The sequence below is a fragment of the Neolamprologus multifasciatus genome, chromosome 18, assembly GCF_963576455.1.
Source record: "Neolamprologus multifasciatus chromosome 18, fNeoMul1.2, whole genome shotgun sequence".
Lineage (NCBI taxonomy): Eukaryota > Metazoa > Chordata > Actinopteri > Cichliformes > Cichlidae > Neolamprologus > Neolamprologus multifasciatus.
The window spans coordinates 6,366,130-6,382,606 of record NC_140456.1 but is presented as its reverse complement, the minus strand read 5'-3'; the positions used below and the strand labels follow the sequence as shown (position 1 = coordinate 6,382,606).

At 39.7% G+C, this 16,477-nt stretch overlaps 2 protein-coding genes across 6 annotated transcripts in view; both read right to left on the bottom strand.

Annotated features, from left to right (window-relative positions):
* The window catches only part of esyt2a (extended synaptotagmin-like protein 2a), a 243,679-nt gene that overhangs the window by 125,335 nt on the left and 101,867 nt on the right, over positions 1–16,477 (bottom strand). The gene's annotated exons all lie outside the window — the stretch shown is intronic.
* The window catches only part of LOC146497234 (receptor-type tyrosine-protein phosphatase N2-like), a 236,970-nt gene that overhangs the window by 188,410 nt on the left and 32,083 nt on the right, over positions 1–16,477 (bottom strand). For all 5 annotated transcript variants that reach the window (XM_085139282.1, XM_085139280.1, XM_085139281.1 and 2 more), the window contains exon 3: positions 10,358–10,471. In XM_085139282.1, the coding sequence (XP_084995408.1) occupies positions 10,358–10,471 (114 nt within the window). The remainder of the gene's footprint in view (positions 1–10,357; positions 10,472–16,477) is intronic.

Here is a 16,477-nt window from a genome sequence, read left to right as displayed (position 1 = left end):
GAAAGATTCAAGTAAGGCAGACTGTAGCTCCAGCTGTGATGCCACAAGATGTGGGTCCACCACGGAGGACGTGCACGTGAAATGAGAAGGGAAATATCATCCCTGTCAGCTTCACACGCAAAAAAGTGATAGCACATTTTGAGCTGAGGGAACTGAAAACTGAGGAAAATATTGATAGATAACCAAAAAACATGAAGCACGATGGCAAAGAGCCATAAAGAGCCTTAAATCCTGACAGCAACAACCTCATTGGCAATGCAGACCATGGAGAAGTCCGACTACATCAAGTCAAAGTCAGCAGGGACGCAGCCAAACAGATTAGACGTGCATCAGCTGTTTCAAACCAAGTTGAACTAAAAGTTAAAAGCTACCATCTTACTGCCAAAAAACCTGTTGTAGAGACACAATATCAGCATTTTACTGTTTTAATATAGGATTCCTGTCCTGAACGATTAATGCTACATACCACTGCCTCCATCTGAATATGCAGTGTTGGGGAGTAACGGAATACATGTACCGCCGTTACGTATTTAAAATACAAAATATGAGTAACTGTATGTAAAAAGGTGGTATTTAGAATACAGTTACTTTGTTGAAATAAATGGATTACACGGCGGTACTTCCCTGTTTCATATTGTGGCGGGTCAGGACTGTTTGGGTTTTGTTTGACAGCCACGTTCTGTTGTTCCAGGCAGTGTTGCCAACTCCTCAGTAAGGAAAATCGCTATTGGCTGTCCTAAAACTTGCTAGAAGTCGCTAAATGACGTCATCACCTAATTTGCATAATTGGTCATGCTAATGTGATTGTAACCTACTTGTTGGAGAGAGAAATAACATCGTGGAAGAGACATAAAGTGAGTAAAAAAATGTCCTAAATGCATTTAGAGTTTATTTAGAACTACAAATTAAATTTCTTTTAGCAATTATTGTTTTTTTTAATTTCACAATTCCAACCCTGCTCCTTAATCCAGGCTTGGACCAGCAAAAGTGACCCGAAATAGGCACTCTGGTGGAGTTACTTTGTGTGTGTGTGTGTGTTTATAAGTAGTTTTAAACCTTGTGATCCACAAAACAGCATAAGAGTAAAAGAAGAACTGACTGCGTTATAGCACCCGCTGCTTGTTGAGAGTAAAAGCGATATGCGCTTTCACGTCTTTTTTCACGTCTTTTTCACGTCTGAAAACTCGCTAAATATAGCGACAAAGTCGCTAAGTTGGCAACACTGGTTCCAGGCGGCAGCATTACGGTTGCCATGGTTACAGGGTGCCGCTCTCTCTCTGCGTGTTTCCTGGGTGAGAGAGCGCCTTTTTGTTGTTGTCGTGCTAAGCTAATAGGCAGAATGCTACCGGTATAGCTCTAAAGAATGTAGCATCATGGGCAGTGTAGTCCGTGCTGCAGGGAGAATGGACTGCCATACCCGTTATGTGTCTGTGAGCGAGGGAGGGAGAAAAAGGAAAAGTACGAGCTGTCATCGAGCAAAAACGGGAGCTGGAAGCATGTAAATATAATAATAACCACTGCAGCCAAGAAGAGAGCCTGACGAGCCCAGTTGTAAGTAAGCTATTAAGACTCGACTGTACACCGTGTTCGTGTTATCCTCCGAAACAATAAGTTCCGTTGCAGCAGCCTTTCAATGCCTCTCTCTGTCTCTCGCAAGCGAAGTTGACCCAGACAACAAAGTAAAGCTGGTTTTCGGCTACGAGCCCAACACAAACCCGACATATTAGCCAGAGGTCCCTTTACTACGGTTCGGAGCCGCGGACCTTCAGTAACAGTAATAAATCACAGCAATAGTACATTCACGTAGTTGTAAACAGCATGATAATATATTAAGTAATCCAAAGTATTCAGAATACGTTACTCTCATTGAGTAACGTAACGGAATACGTTACAGAATACATTTTGGGACATGTGTTCTGTAATCTGTAATGGAATAGATTTTAAAAGTAACCTTCCCAACACTGTGAATATGTGACATGCAAAACAGCCGTAAGTGTGAATAAGCCCCAAACTTCAGTAAAAACATCAATGTTTCATAACTTACAGATATTTAGACATAGATAAAGGCAGTCTTTCAAGGCTTATCAAAAGAGGCATTTCAATCATTCACGTGAATGAGAACCGGACGAAAAGGATTACAAGGTTATACAATCCGACAGCAGGAATATGAATTACCACACGGGTTTAGAGAGTTTTGAAACTATGATAACAGAATGCAAAATGAACATTAGAAGAGAAACCTGAATGTAAAAGGTGTAGAAAAGGTTGCCCGGAGCAACACGTTTTGAAATGGGGATGCTTTTGCTCAAAATTAAGTCTTTCCCGAGGTTTAAAAAAGCCAGAGTCGAGAGTAAACAGGAACGAGGCTGGAGACAAAAGATGGAGGTGATGAGTTCTGAGAAGAGTCACATTCTCTCTTTTAGCTCTGTTTAAAGTTTCCACCAACTCCCAAGTGACGTTAATGACCACTTTTCAACAGCTCGTGTCTGCCTGTAGCCATCTGTTGAGCAGGGAGTGTATGATGGTGTTTTAGAGGTGATTCACGGGATGATTCTCTTTCGCTTTGTCATTTCTCACAGTGAGCTATCACCAATGGTTAAGAGTTGCTTTAAATCCCCAACAAATCTCAGCAAAAGAACATCATCATCATCATCAGACCCACTGAAGAGCAAACTTGTGTCGCAGCCTAATTCTTACTGAGAAAACCCAATTTGTGAAAACAAGACAGCCTCCAGAGCAACAACAGAAACAATTCGGCGTAACATTAAAATGAAAGAAGAAACAATATAAAAACATTTAGCCTCCTTTCATATTTAACATACTTGGAAAAAAACACGAAAATTCTGAAAATGTTCAGTAGAAATGATCTTTTTTTAACTGTTATTTTTACTTAAAATGTCCATTCCTAAGATTTTAGCTCTATAAGACGCATTGCAGAACAATCAGCATGTTGTGAAACTGGAAAGCGCTGCCAGCAATAATCTCATTGCTGCCAAGATCTCATACCATTTCTAGTTAACCAACAACAGCACCATTTTTTTCCAACTGAATTTACACTTCTGCCTGTATCATTTGCGAATCCAATTAAACGAGCTCAACTCATTTCAGAGCATCTCAGCACCGAGAAACCTCCTTTAGACCCCCGCAAAATGAATTACAACCCCAACTGCCACGAATCAGGCACAAGCCTCTCTTTAACAGCTGCACAGCGTGTCAGGCCAGCTTTCGCCATCAAAGAGACATAAAACCGAGCCTTTAATGGCAGCCACGGTGGCAGAGAAAACGGGCGTTAGCGGCGGGTGAACAGACGGCATCTGACACGACAGGTTAATAAACGTTGGAGCCCCTGCCAGGATATTCAGAGTGACTCCGCGCATCTCACAGACTTAACCGACCACAGAAAAGCGGGCAGGAGGTTGTCGGCCAGCTGAAGTATGAGGTGAAGGTCTATCAGAGTTTGAAGCTTTCACAACTAAATAAATGAGACTGTGGTCCTGAAAGAAATTGGACTGAATTTAAAATGCGATGATGTACCTGTAAGGACTCATGTCTATGGAAAGCTTAAGGACATAGGTTGTTACATTGTAACAGGTTGTTAGATTGTAAAGCCCCTTAAGGCAATTTTGTAATAAAAAACTTTGTGATTACAGTTATTTAAATAAAAAGTCTTTGGAAAATGAAAAGCATGTAGCTTGAGGAGGTTAGAGGTCAGAAAAAGACTTTTTGATAAATGCTCCAGTTCAGTTTGCATTTTCTCAACAATTTCGCGTTGCACGTCCTCCACAGTTACTAAATGATGCCCGCCTGCTCCACAAATACCATCGGCCGTATTCACTAAGAGTCACGCTAATTACAACCATGGGCAAAAACACTGCAGCCTTCCACCAGTTTAGAACTTGATTTATCAGCCGCATTTATGCAAATTTAATTTCCACAACCTGAAGTCCAATTGCAATCACTGCGGTCCTGCAAAACAGCAGACAGCAAGGTGAGAAACTTTTTGGATCACCGGGTAAAAAAGTTACGACACGTCTTTGCCAACAAATCCCAAAAACTTGCAATGTAGAATGCTGACAATTTTCAACTGTGTATATATATTTTTTGTAAATTACTAAAGAATCAAAGAATCACACTTTAGTCTCAGATTCAGAAGATCTTTGATTATCCCTGAAGGCATACTGTTTATGTGACAGATGCCTAAATGAATGAATGCTGTAGAACTAAATAGGATAAAACACAAGAAAGCGGTGGGATAGAAAATTGTGAATGACTACGTTTTTGATTTTTCCAAGTGAAGATGTTCAGTTTTTTAGCAACATGAGCAGAAGATCCCACGGGGAAGAGGAAGGGAACTCGTGGCATGACTTACAGTGAATTTGGAGCTGTAGAACATAAGGAGTCATGGGACAACTAATAATAATGATAATAATAATAATAAAGGCAAGAGTTATCTACTGTTAAGTCTCTCAAAGGTGGTGCGGGGAGGTTAGTGTGTTTTTGGTGTCGTGTGCGAACTAAAGAAGACCATCGTTGCTGTGGGCGAACAGCAGCTGTGACCCTGACGAGGTGGCTTTTCAAATGACTTCACATCTGCAGGGCCTTTAGTGAGCAGTGCGAGTGGGAAGAGGGTGTGTGTGTGTGTGTGTGTGTGTGTGTGTGTGTGTGTGTGGTTAAAGAGGGAGAAACAGAATTGCAGCAACAACTTTGTGAAAGATTCAAACCGTTCACAAAGAAAGAGAGAGGCGAATGTACTGTGTGCTAAAGGTTAAATCTCGTCTGATTTTTGTAGTTTCGACATTACCCCTGTTGATAATAATAATAACGCTGTTACTAAATGGGCATACAGTGACATTAACTACACTCAGAAAACACAGACAGGCTCTACAGTGACAGACTTATAGAGTTTATGAGGATGTGCGTAAATGGACTGGTATTTGTATAGTGCCTTTTCACTCAATTTGAGCACTCGCAGCACTTTTTTTTTTACTACACACACATTCATACGGCACTTTTATCTTTGCTCAAGCGCTTTTTTATCTGACGTTCATTCACATCAGGGGCAACTCTTGGTTCAGTGTGTCGCCTAGAGCGCTGTGGTCAGTCCAACGTCTGTGGGATGGTGGCGAACCTGTTTGTTCTCTCACAGGGTTGGACCTATAGGTTAACTAGGTGGAATAAAAATAGTTGTTTGACTTAAACATCTGGATTGGTTATGGATGAGCTCATAACATTATCCATTTATTAAATGAGTTCTTTATAAAACAAAATTGACATCTTTTTTTTATGTCTCTCTGACTTTTTATGTCTCTCTGACAACCCAAAAATGTTGCATCATTAGTGAGAGCTGCAAATTAGCTTGAGTTTCTCAATTATAGAAGAATAACTAACTTAAATAATTAACCAAAAATAATCAGAAGAGCCTGTGAGAAGAGCCCACGGTGAGGTGTGGAATGAAGCCTGACTGTAAAAATTGGCCAATTCCATTTTTGGCCCTTTATGTGCACTTCTATCATCGGCGGTTCCACCAAATGTCATAAAGTTTGGTGTCATATTTGACCAGGCTCTTAGTTTCAATAATTATATTGATAATCTTTATATTTCATCTATGAAGTATTGACCCCATCAGTGGAATGGTGTCCAAATCAGAATAAGAAATGATTAAGTCATCTTACAAAACGGTCCAAAGTCCAGCTGCTGCACTTAATAGGTCTTCTAAGTGTTTCATGTGTTTTGTCATCTTTGCACCTGCTTTAGTTTAAGATCTTGCTGATCACTTTCAGAGCTCTGTACAGTAAAATGCCTGTTCACATTAGCAAGCTCCTGCTTCTTCTCTATAATATGCAGGTCACTGAGGGCTTCAGACCAAATCTTGTTGCTAGTTCCTCGTTCTAGACTGAAAACTAAAGGAGACTATCCATTGATATGCAAGATTGTGGCTCCTAAAAGATGGAATGCATGAGCATTACATTTGAGATCTGATGAAATTACTGAAATGTTTATTGAAGCATTTAATGGATACTGTTATGTCTTAATATTTGTGTTTTGTATTTGTTGATTGTGGCTGTGGGGCACTTTGTGATCCTTGTGGTGCTGCATAAATACATTTTACTTACTTAGTTATTTTTAATATGGTTCCTGTGCACTCTTTTATAAATGAGGCTGCCTGTCACTCCCTGCTGGAAAGCACCAAGCTCGGCGCAGCAGCGACTGACGACTGATCATTATGTGTTTGCCCTGCAAACAGATTAAAAAGCGGCAGGTGTATGCCATAATGGAGACATGTGCATTTTAATTTGTACATCAGATACGATGTTAGGAGTGAAATCATCTGGGTGAAAAGCTTCCTGCATGTTGGATCAGCTGACTGATCTTGCCCTCAGCTTCACCGTTTCACTGTAAACCGGCTTCATATGCTAACACAGTGTCATGCTATCATGGGACATGATGCACTGAACTTATCCAACACCTGCTTCTCCTTGGAGCAGATCAACATTTTGAAGAAACAAACTATTTTTTCCATGAAGCTGCAGCCAAAACACCATCAGCAGCTCAGCTTATTGGGAAAACTGGAAACAAGACTAGAGCTTCCCAGTGACTCTTGCGATGTGAAAACCCTAACAGAAATTCAATGTCAAAGGGAATAAACATAAAGTATTTGCCTAAATGTCCATATATCGCTCTGACTGTGGACTCGTCTTTCCACGTGCACTTTTGTGAATCAGGACATCAGTTCCCACATCCTAAAACAGAGCTGATGGGCATATGGGCGTAGGATCGTGTTTGTAGCAGGGAAAGCAAAAGGACAGAGTAAACCGTGTTACCTTTTTAGTGGACTAGCCGAGCCTGAAATGCAGATGCTTTAGTGTCTTTAGAGTTTTGTCCTCCCTAATGGCTTCTGCAGACAGCCGGGCCCAAACATCTCATTTGCATAATTCATTTCACTTCAGAGCTCCTGACAAATGCCTCCAAACTTGTCGCCTCTGTGAAATCGGAATATTTCTCTAGCTCTCCCGCTGAGCCCCGATTCGGAGAATTAAACCAGAGGACTTTTTTTTCTTTTTTTGGAGAGGGGCGGGTAGAGGAAAGGGAGGAAATGCACTAAATCGAGCTCAAAAGAAGGATGGTGCAATAAAAACACGAGAGAAAAACTCCTCCCAAAACAAATGTACTTTTTTGAAATCATTCTCTTTTGAGTGGTCAAGCACAAAAGACTGGACTCTTTCTTTTCTTCCTGTATGCATGAGGTCCTGTCATTCAGAGCAAAGCTGGATGATGAAAGGGGATGAAATCCAGCTCAGTGGGAGGTTACGCAGGTCTCTGCCTCCCTCTCGTGGCACAGCGCACTAACAGCAGCTTAGTGCAGCAGGAAAGACGACAACTGATCCATCTGTTCGTTTCTACACAGGCACAGCAAAGGCTGATTAAACCGAAAAGTCAAATAACAAATATTTACGCCATGATGCTCACTCGGGCCGTTCCTTCTTTCCTTTTTAGTTCATTCATTTGTGGGATAAACAGCTATGTTGATGTATTGCTGTAAGCGTGGACGTCGTGGCATGCAACAGTGAACTCTGGCAGAAAGTAAACCACTTTATAACCAATTCTATTAATCTCCTCGGAACCGTGATCCATTCATTACAAACTCAGACAAACTGTGGTTTAAAGCCACAAAATTAGATTCTAAACTTTGACAGAAAATACAGACTTTTGCGAACAAGAGTGGAATAAATTTAAGATCTAAATTTATAAGATATTTAACATATAACTAAAGGAAAATACATCATACAAATTTATATAGAGATATATATAACTTTGGATTATCGTGGTTGTATCATTCAAAGGCTTCAATAATTCCTTTATTGACTTTATTTGGCTTTTCTCACTCAACAAGTGCAAAACACAAACAAGTTCAAGTTCCTGAGAATAGTTTAGCTTTAATCTTTGGTCTCATTGTTCTTTGAACAGAAAAAAACATCTGTTTGACAACAGAGACAGAACGTTACATTTTTTCATCTCTGCCTTTTGTGATGAGAATGACAGAGTGTATTAGGATAATCAGGATAAGGCACAAGACCCATGAGACTGTTCTGTTTATTCACCATAAAAGCATGTCTCTGTCGATAATGAATATCCATTTGACTAACCTATACTGCAGACTGCAGTAATGTAAACTGCACTGACTTTCTGACATTTCTGCTTTAGAATCAACAGCAGAAGCTAAAAAAAGCTATTAGCTTTAGCAGTAATTGCCAGTGTGACTGCGACAGCCACCTGTACAGACTCCAGCAGAAAATACAGTTTAAACAACTGCAAGCTTGCTGACTGGCAGCTGACATTTGGGGCATGCAGCACATAAACTACACAAAATTGACCTCACACAACTTAATGTTGTCAAAAAAGTGCCGACAGGATCAGTGCGATCTGACTTGAGAAGAAAAGTCTGCAGCCTGCTGGGATCTGATCTGCTGCTTCACATCAGAGCTTCTTTTCTGGATGAGATGGATCAGCTCAGTGAAGATCTTCTCACTGTGCTCCACTGTTTGATCAGCAGACTGATTGATGGCCTCCACCTCCTGTTGAAGCAGCTTCACATCTTTCTCTCTGTCCTGGATTCTCTGCTGGATGTTTTGTCGACTCACCTCCAGCTCTCTCTGCCTCTCAGTCCTTTCTGCTGCAGCTGAGACTGTGTCTATTTTCCAGTGCAGACATCACAGGCCACATCTTCAGGTCCAGCATAGCAGTGATCAGCAGGAGGAGCTTGGAGTCCAGTCTCCTTCAGCTCCTCCAGTAAGTCTGCTAACATGCTGTTTTCACCAGGACAGGCCTCGGTGTGAAGGTGCGTCTACAATGGCAGCAGCTCTCTTGTCTTTTCTTTAACCCAGAAGCTTTTAATGCAATTCATGTAGTAGCTGTGTCAATAAGTAACAGTCCCCAGAACCTCGAGCACATTCAGACTGATCAAAACAGTAGAATTTCCCATTAGTCCTTCTCACTACACCGCTTCTCCTCAATGGTGACAAATGTCTAAAAGCCTCACTTCACACTGTGTCTGTGCACAGTTTTAAACAACACTTACTTCTCTTCCTCTCTCTTTACTTGCTAATATGCTGTGAATGAGCCTTATGTTGACTACATCTGTGCAGACAACAAATAGCTTTGCAGTAAATCAGGAAGAAGAGGAATGAGTTAGCACTTATTTCAGGAATTAAATCCATCATTACAGACTAAAAAACAAAACATGATTTGAGGGGATCCATTGTGAGAAGCCACAAAAAAGGAAATTAAGAGGCAAAAAAAATCCTCTCTGGAAAATATATAAGAAAGGTAAAATAATGAGATTTCATTTATTTCACTTAAAACATTTTAAACTTAAAATAACAGACATATTTATTTTAACACACTGCTTTATGCACACCAAACAGAGTGTGCACATTTATAACATGCAAGAATCTCTGATTGGGTTTGAGTGAGTGAATGGAAACTAAAGTAGGAAAGTAGTAAATGTGTCCTACTGAACCATGCAGCTCTTTTTAGCACTCTCAGTGACAGCATTAGCTCAACTCCTTCTTCAATCCCTAATCCTGCCTTTAAAATCCCCTAACCTGGGGAAATAATTACAAATCAAGGAAACACATCTGCTTCACAGGCGTCAAGGTTATTTGGGTAAAATGCACATATTATTCCCACTGTATATTTATAAATACATACGGTGGATGCATGCATACAATCTTGATCTGACCGAGTGAAAAGACATCACAGTATTTGGGTGGAACAAGTCTTGTTTTCCTATATGACAAGTTTAAACACACTTATTCCAACTTGGTTGGACAATGTTCTTTTCAAACTGTGTTAAAAGTCATTGTGGTTTTGATTTGATGTATGCATGTATTGTATTGTATCTAATGACACATGAGGGGGCGTTAACCCTGATGAATCAAAAGCAATCTGAAGTGTCTTTTTGGGCGGAGATCTACAGCTGATGTTTTGCAGTGTTCATCTCCCCACGCTACGTGTGTTCATTAAAATCATCGTTTGACCTAACCCTCACCTAACCCTCCTGGGGTTAGGTGAAACAACAATACAAATCACAACAATACAAATTGTTGTGATTTTGTATCCATCCGGTATCCCTCCTCAATATTTGAACCCTTAACATTTGGAAAATAATCTCAAATCAGTTTGTGGTTATATCCTACAAAAGCCGCAGAGCTGAGTGTGCATATAATTTGCATATGACCATGATTATGAAGATTATGAACTTGAAGCTGACACGGCACGCCACTTTGTGTGTGTGCATGTTCTGTGCACACATACACATTTGGGCTGAGGAAAGCAGAACATGTGTGCACGTGTTTACCTCTGTTGGAAAGCTTCTCCAGCAGCATCCTGAAGCGCTGCACTACAGATGGGGAAACATCGTAGGTGTAAATCTCCTTCACCGGAACAGAGTGACACCTCCCAAACATGCCATCTGTCAACACATAAACAGACACTTTCAGCAGAGATTATAACTCGTGTTTCTATTTTGCATTTCACAATTTCACACTGAAAGGCACACAGTTTCTTTCAAGGGGATCTATTCTGACTGCCCTTGTTTTCAATGATGTAAATATACTTTTACAGTGGCGCATGTTATATTAAACATGGTCAAAGTTGCAGATATTGAGGTCAGCACAGGTGCAAGTAATTCATCACAGCCAAAAATTAATCATAAGAAAGCAACCATAAAGGAAGGGTGGGTGCTAAGACTGGTTGTGTCATACAGTAGGGATTGCATCCAAACTGTGAACCAAGCTAAGCTATTCCAGTTAAGTTCAAAAATAAAAATTTGTACTAAAGTTCTTCTTTAAGACCTAAATGTTCAGAAAACCAGGAGTTTGGACCAATAAAAAATTGGCAGTTTGAGTAAAAACTAGCGAGGGCTATAAAACATAAAACATTTAAAGCAGCATATTTTGTTGGCAAACTGTTAAACTAAATCAAATTAAATGTTGTATTGGGAGGATTTGTTTGCCCTGAACTGACATTTAATGAACTCAGACATACAAGTTTCCTGATTACCTAACAGCAAAACGCGAACCCCGGCCACCTGTTTTAATGAGGTCTCTCTGGACAGCAGAGTGTAGCTGACCTAAAGTTGTGCAAGGTTCTTGTTTGTCTTCTCTGTTTTAAAGTTAGGTTTATGGATTTTCTCAAATGCATTTTTTTCCCTTCTTTTTCCATCTGCATAGGTAGCTTCTGCAGTGCAGTCCCACTGACTGGCTGTCACCAGCAAGTGAGTGAACAAGTTAAATGGGTCTTTATATTTCAGCATGTGAGTGCCAACCTTAAGCTAACATTGCTGAAAGCAAAGTAAATCACTGTTGCCAATTTATTGTGAAAAAAGCAAAAGTTTTCCTACAATAAAATGAATATTTAAATCCAAGAAGAAGAATCAGAAAAGCTCATGTGCTCAAAAACATGCAACAAAACTGAACTGTGTCACTTTTCACAGAATCCTTGATACTGTGATTCTGTAACAGTGTCGCACAATTTTAGGAGTATTTTCCAAAACTCAAGCAAAACACTGAACAGACAACAAACAGACACTTTAATTTCACATGGAAGTCCATCTCCTTTATCCTTATCCTCTTTTATCCTTTTATTGCTAAACATGGATCCCAATGACATGTAGTGTGACTCTCACTCACTCATACTTCCTTCCAAAAAGCCACACAGTGGGTTGTGTTAATGTGAGCTGAAGGAAAAGGAAACCGTGGGTTGAGAAAGCGTCCAAAAAAGATGAGTCAAATTACAAAAATAAGCTGGACTATCTTCTAACACACAGCTTCTAATGTCGAATTATCAACCTTGAGCTAAAAGAGAAAAGGATCATATTCTTTGTGGCTCATCAGGTTTCACAAATGCAGGAATGTAGGAAATATAAAGTTATGACTGTATATAATATCTGCTTATGCAGATCTTTTCACTGTAGTGTAGTCTGGTCAACATTCGGTGTTGGTGTAGTAGTAGTGGCACTTATAATGGTAATCGAGTGAAAATAAAGCTCTAAGCAGCTCTGTTGTAACAGCCGAGAAATCACTACAAGAACATTTAAACATGCTGCTTTACAGTTCAAATATCCTCCTGAAAAATGTCCAACAACACACTGTTTCAGTAATATCAGTGACAGTCTAGATTAATAAGAAATCAGAAACAGAATCAGAATATTTTAATAATCCATAAGGAAATTATGTGGGTTAGAGTTGCTCCAAGACAATTACAGCAATAGACTGAACTAATTAAATAATACAATATATTACAAAGATTACAAAATATAAGAAATAGCTCTAATATGTGTAAATAGCTCAATTCTAAATATCCAGAGTATTAAAGAAGTAAAATATATATGGTAAAATGTATTTTTTATTATTATATTATAGGGGTGCAACGATACACAAAATTCACGGTTTGGTTCGGTTCGATACTTTGGTGTCACGGTTTGATATTTTTTCGATACAAAAAGATGTCCATGCCTTTTTAATTTGTCATTTATTAAAATTATAAATATATATTTTAACTCAAAAGTACAGTTTTTAAATTTAATGTTGCTGAAACAACAAAGGGATAAAATAATAAATCTATCTGATCGAGAAATCACTCATCTTTGGAAAAGAGAGTTTATTACAGAGAAATGGCTCTTTCCAAAATAAAAGCTATACTATACGCTTCTTCTGGGCTATATTCTCAGCAGCATATTAAACATATCAGGTCCCCATAAGGAGAAATATGTGCTAACGGCTGTCTAAATGACTCGGGTAAAGTTTGTAGCATGGTGCTTGTTGTTTTTGTCTGCTTCCACTTGTCTTTGCACTACGATGATGTCGGCGTAAATGTGCAGTCATATTCATTGTGTTCCCACTAGTGCTGTCAGCGTTAATCTGAAATGCCGTTAACGAGCTACCGCGGATCGCCCCGTGCGTGGGGCTGGACGGCCAACACGTTAACGAGCTAACTGCGCTAACGCACTAGTTCCCACCAATGTAGCATTGCGTGGCACATCCAAAATACTGTTTTACTTTTGTCCATGACGCGCTTACCTTCAGGGTCATACGTCACATGAAAACCAAAATAGTTCCAAACGCCAGATCTGAATTAGAGACTTCTGTCTCGCTAGCTTGCCCTGCACTCAGTGAATCTGCGTTCGACTACTCCGCCTAGACTGCACTGTCGAGCGCAGATCCACTGAGCGCTCAACACAGAAAGCATCGTCAGAAGGAAAGTTGAAAAAATAAATTAAAAATTTTGTATTGTTCGATACATATGCGTACTGAACCCAAAGCACTGTATCGAACGGTTCAATATCATACGAGTATTGTTGCACCCCTATTATATTATACCCTAGTATTATTTTACTATTTTATGGCATATTCTGCACACATGAATCTGTTATATTTAAACAAAAAGTTTCTGTTTACTATGTTCAGTTCTGATTTTGTCTGAAGGTTAGAAGAGAGACTTAACTGGTTAAACACTGTGACACGATGTCAAATGGAAACTTCACTATTTATTAAATTATTCTAGTTCTGGTTTGTAATTCTTGGGATTTCAGAGGTTGAGATATTTGTTAGACCTCAAAATGTTATTTTTGTTTTTCATGTCGCCTTTTGTTGTCACCGTCTGTCTGCATGTGTGATGGGTGAGGGATCGTCTATAAATACTCGCTTCTTCTCAGTCAAACTGGAAACACCATTTAACGGGCAGCAAAGGACAAGTGCTTGGGCTGCACTGCTGTAATTACTCACAAATGTCACACTGGACGCCTGTTCTTTTTAAAAATCAGACTGAAGAGGGAGATGCAGTGTGAGAGAGGGAGAAAGCAAGAAAATAAAAGATATCTGGTGATATTATCGCTGCAAACTAATAAACGTCCTTAAGATTACATGTTTCGGGCTCTTTGAAGCTACTTTGTTGCTGAATAAATTGTGTGGAAAATACTGATAAATCTTGCGATACTATAACAGTTTTGAGTAACTTGGGACATACCAACATTACACTAGCAACTAGCATGTCATTGTTGTTTACTTCTTTTTATATAGTTTAAAGTTTTGTGACAGTATCATGACCAATATTAAAAAACTGGTATTTAAACACTGCGTGACAGAACTACCAAGGTACAGATGAGGCTTTTTGGATAAGTCAAGGATTTCTAGCTATGTTGAAGTGCCTTTGAACAACAACACAAACTCCAAGTAAGATTCGTGCAAAGATGAATAACTAAGCATGACTTTTTGAGGTCATAAATTCACATTTTTAGATTGCAGTTTTTATAATGGTTATTCTAGATGCTTCCGGAAAACTCTAACTACATTTAACAGATTGGAAAATGCTTGATCTTCTGTCTTTAAACACAGTGCCAGTACATTTGTTACAGGATGCAAGATCCAAACGCCAATACCACTTGTTCTGTATCCCGGTGACCATTTGTCAGTTAATTACAGAGTTACGTTAATTTACAGACAGTTTATTCGATTCACAAAGGATATACTGATCCAATATTTTCCTCCAAACAAACATTCCAATAAGTTGACTCAGTGTCTGCCAATAGCAATTTCCCTTTACACTACTTAATCTATATTTCTGAATACACTGCGTGTCTCCTTCAGTCCTCAGCATTGTAGGAGGACTGACGAGGCAATCTTGGAACATTTTTCTTTCCAAAGCGATCTCGATGCCTGGAAGTAAAATGGAAACAGTGAGAACTAATTGAGGCTAAAGTGATACTGCTAGTATCCTTAAGCGTTTCAAACTGTGACAAAGTGCAACAAAGACAAACAAGATCCTGAGTAAAGTACCGTGCCACAGGCCTTTTCTCTTGTTCAGCTTAGATCTTACAAAACACCATTTCTCTTCATTTTCCAGAAGGAACATCTTGAATTATCCCTCATAATTATGCTCATGCATATCCAAGTCTCTGCAATTTATCCCAGTTCACTGCCAGAGGGCCATAATTCAGAGCCAGACATGTCTTCTGTGATTTATAGTCGAGATTAGAGCATTGAGAGGATTCACCGGGCCATTCTCAGAAACAGAGGCCGTATCAAGACGAAGGAGGTCGACCGGCAGTGCTGACCGGCAGCCGCCACTTAAAAATAACCTTTGATGGATGGAAGTTATATAATACACAATGCTTGAGCTTAGCAATGCCTGCTCCAAGATTGACAAAAGATATTGTCTTTGAATGTGTATGTGCTGTCAGCATGAAGTCTAATCTACATGTGTAAGTACGCCGGTGTTTTCATACTTGATTGTGACTGACAAAAGCTGTAGTCACAACTTTTTTCCAAAAGAAATTAGATGCAGTGTTGTTGTGCATTTCTGGACTGCACCGTTGGGACACACTGACGGAAAGCAGCAACCTCAGTCCTGCCTAATGAACAGGATTAAGACATCTTAATGGATCTGCTGCCTCTGGGGACCTGCACAAGTCCTTCCTTCGAAGACTGCACTTCACAAGATCAATGATATCTGACATCACTTGCCAAGAATCTGGCTGCTTTTACTGGCTCAAGAAAAGTAAAGGGTTTCCTAAATACATGTCATCAACTGACTTTAGCTCCCGTAGTTTCACCTCACTTTGCTTGGTTTGATCCATACTTTAATCCATCCATCTATCCAATTCTATTCATTTCAGTTCAGTTTTACTTATTTGGCCCCAAATCACATCAACAGTTGCCTCAAAGCACTTTATATTGTACTGTAAAGATCATAATACAGAGAAAACCCCAACAATCAGATGGACCCCTTATGGGAAAGCAGTTGGCGACAGAGGGAAGGAAAAACTCCCTTTTAATAGGAAGAAATGTCTGGCAGAACCAGGCGTGACTTATGCGTATAAGACCCAAAGGTGTTCAGAAGAACACTGATTTATAGTATCAAAATCATAATGAAACCCTATAAGAGCAACGTTATGTCAGTATTATTATATTCATCTGAGTGTTGGGGGGTAGTGCAGAAGGACATGTACAAAAGTGACACTTTCCACAACAGCTGTTTTTGAAGGATCTGTAAAATCTACTGGCTACAAAAGATCTCTAATGAGTACCTGTACAAGAAGACCGGATGTCAGATCAGGAGGCCAAGATGGCTTGAAAGAATTCAAAAAGCTATAGCCAAGAGGCCCAAGACCACCAGGCAGAGGACAGCGATGGCAGAGATGGAAAAAACTTTAATGGGGTGAACGAAGTGCTCAAACCCAAGACTTCGTCAAGTGAAGAAGACGTATATCTCCCAGCAGGGATAGTATCCAGCAGCAGATTAAGCCAATGTAAGCATTCACTTTGTCACAGCGGGGTGCGCCGGTGTGAGGAAAGAGATAGACCCAGATGCAGACACGGTGGAGACAAAACATAGTTTCAAAAACAAAGCGAGCCTTTATTGGCTGATTGCAGAAGAAAAACAAGGAACTAGGGAAACTAAGGAGGCTATGAACACTGTG